At 33.5% G+C, this 1,753-nt stretch overlaps 1 protein-coding gene across 1 annotated transcript; it reads right to left on the reverse strand.

Moving 5' to 3' along the window:
• Window positions 1-760: 760 nt before the first annotated feature.
• LOC110917176 (organ-specific protein P4) lies at window positions 761-1,215 on the reverse strand. The gene is made up of 2 exons (XM_022161772.2): window positions 1,157-1,215; window positions 761-1,049 (listed from the first exon to the last, which is right to left on the reverse strand). The coding sequence occupies exons 1-2, from the start codon at window positions 1,199-1,201 to the stop codon at window positions 795-797; spliced, it is 300 nt and encodes a 99-aa protein (XP_022017464.1). The 5' UTR covers window positions 1,202-1,215; the 3' UTR covers window positions 761-794.
• Between the last annotated feature and the right edge of the window lie 538 nt (window positions 1,216-1,753).

A 1,753-nucleotide genomic window follows, 5' to 3' on the forward strand; every position in this document is an offset into this window, starting at 1 on the left:
ACGTGTACTAAATGAGGTTTTTAAAAACATATTGATTTTTTATTTAGTATATAAAATTACATTTATTAAACCCGTGTAATACATTGGGTTCTAACCTAGTATATTCATATAATAAAACTTTTGTAGGTAGTGTTTAATTACTAAAATATACGTAAAATATGGGTGTAAAGTGTAAACGTTCACCTCTTAAAGAATGCGCAAAATATGATTTACTCATATTTAAAATCCACAATGTTTATTTTAGTTACAATAATACTCTTGTTTAATTTAATCTATTTTTTTTTTGAACGGCAAATTTGGATCACTGACGGACTACTGGAGTATCATCGTACCACCAGCGGAACCACCCGATCATATCCATCTCCACTAGGCATAATGCTTATACACCAATTCAGGAGGAAACCCAATAAACATGGGAAAAATCCCCTTGTGGGAATCGAACCGAGGACCTGTTGGTCCTAAAGTATTATCCCACCCCTAAGATGCTACTAGGCTATTTAAGTATAGCATTGATAGAATGAAAAAAATCAGGCATGTTGGATCTTAGTTTCAATTCAACAGTGTGTCAACACTTTTACAATGGTGTGTCCATATTTATAAAAGTGAAAGAGATTTTGCGCGTATTTTTTTATTATTCTGAAAATAATTGTATTTGTATGTGTGTGAAATTTTGTGTGTACTTAACCACACAGTGCCTATTTAAAAGTATCTACTAGTCAAATATTTAAATTTATGTATTTGTTCTTTATTTCACACACGAGAAATAACCTAAATTTTATTTGCTTTTATTATAGTTAGTTTGACATTGGTGGTTTAGGAATAAAGTAATTCATTACATTTGGTTTTGTATCAAAGTCTTTCTGGAACATCTTGTGATTAGGTTGTGTATCTAAGCCGCCAACGGATTGATCTTTGGTATTAACTTCATTATTTGACTTAGTTGAATCTTGGCTTAGAGCATCTTGAATCGTCTTCGGCATAGGCTCATCTTTCATTACACTTCTCCAATATTCTTTGGGGCCTTCCCGTGCATCATAAAGACTTGAATTCTAATTATTGATAAGAAAAAGAAAACAAAAAGAAACTAAATCAGTTCGATATTGTTAACTGAAGTATGCCTTTCAACACGAAAGCAAATATAAATCTAAATTCTTACCAAAAGAACTGAGAAGAGAAACAAGAAAACCATGAAAGATCTCATTTTTTTTTTGTTGTTGAAGACTTTGGTAGATGAAATTGTAACTAGTTTATGGGTATTTATAAAGATAATATCTGTGGAGCCTACTGACATGTGTCCCAAATGGACATATTAAATGTATCAAGTCATGTTTTAAACAATAAATGTTTGTGAGACTTGTTTATACATTTAACTAGTTGATCGCCGTCGCCGCGTTGTGGCGAACTTCTTGAATTTCTTTTGTTAATTAGTCTGTGCTTACATGTGTTTTGAAATCATTACGAGCGTGTTGTGCACGGAACCGCTGACAAGAACAAAAAGAAAATGTAGAAAACACTAAAGATAACCGAAAGAAAATCAACCAAAAAAGTTGTATGGTAATGATGTTGTTCGTATGAAACCCGTGGTCAGAGATGAGCAAATGGTACTGGGTACCGGATTTCTCGAACCGGAAAATCCTATGTGCCAATTCGGTAACGACTTTTGGCGTTCCTAATATCGGTTCGCTACCGGTTTTTACCTTCATATACCGGTGCCGTAACCGGTATTTTCGGTACCAGTACCAATTCGGTAGCG

Source organism: Helianthus annuus, chromosome 16, assembly GCF_002127325.2.
Source record: "Helianthus annuus cultivar XRQ/B chromosome 16, HanXRQr2.0-SUNRISE, whole genome shotgun sequence".
NCBI classification, from domain to species: Eukaryota; Viridiplantae; Streptophyta; class Magnoliopsida; order Asterales; family Asteraceae; genus Helianthus; species Helianthus annuus.

What these genes read in the sequence shown, in the direction of transcription:
- LOC110917176 (XM_022161772.2), bottom strand. Translation starts at nt 1,201, where the DNA reads ATGAGATCTTTCATGGTTTTCTTGTTTCTCTTCTCAGTTCTTTTG. An exon ending in TTCTCTTCTCAGTTCTTTTG is followed by an intron (nt 1,050 to 1,156) that starts GTAAGAATTTAG and finishes ATCAATAATTAG; the next exon opens with AATTCAAGTCTTTATGATGC.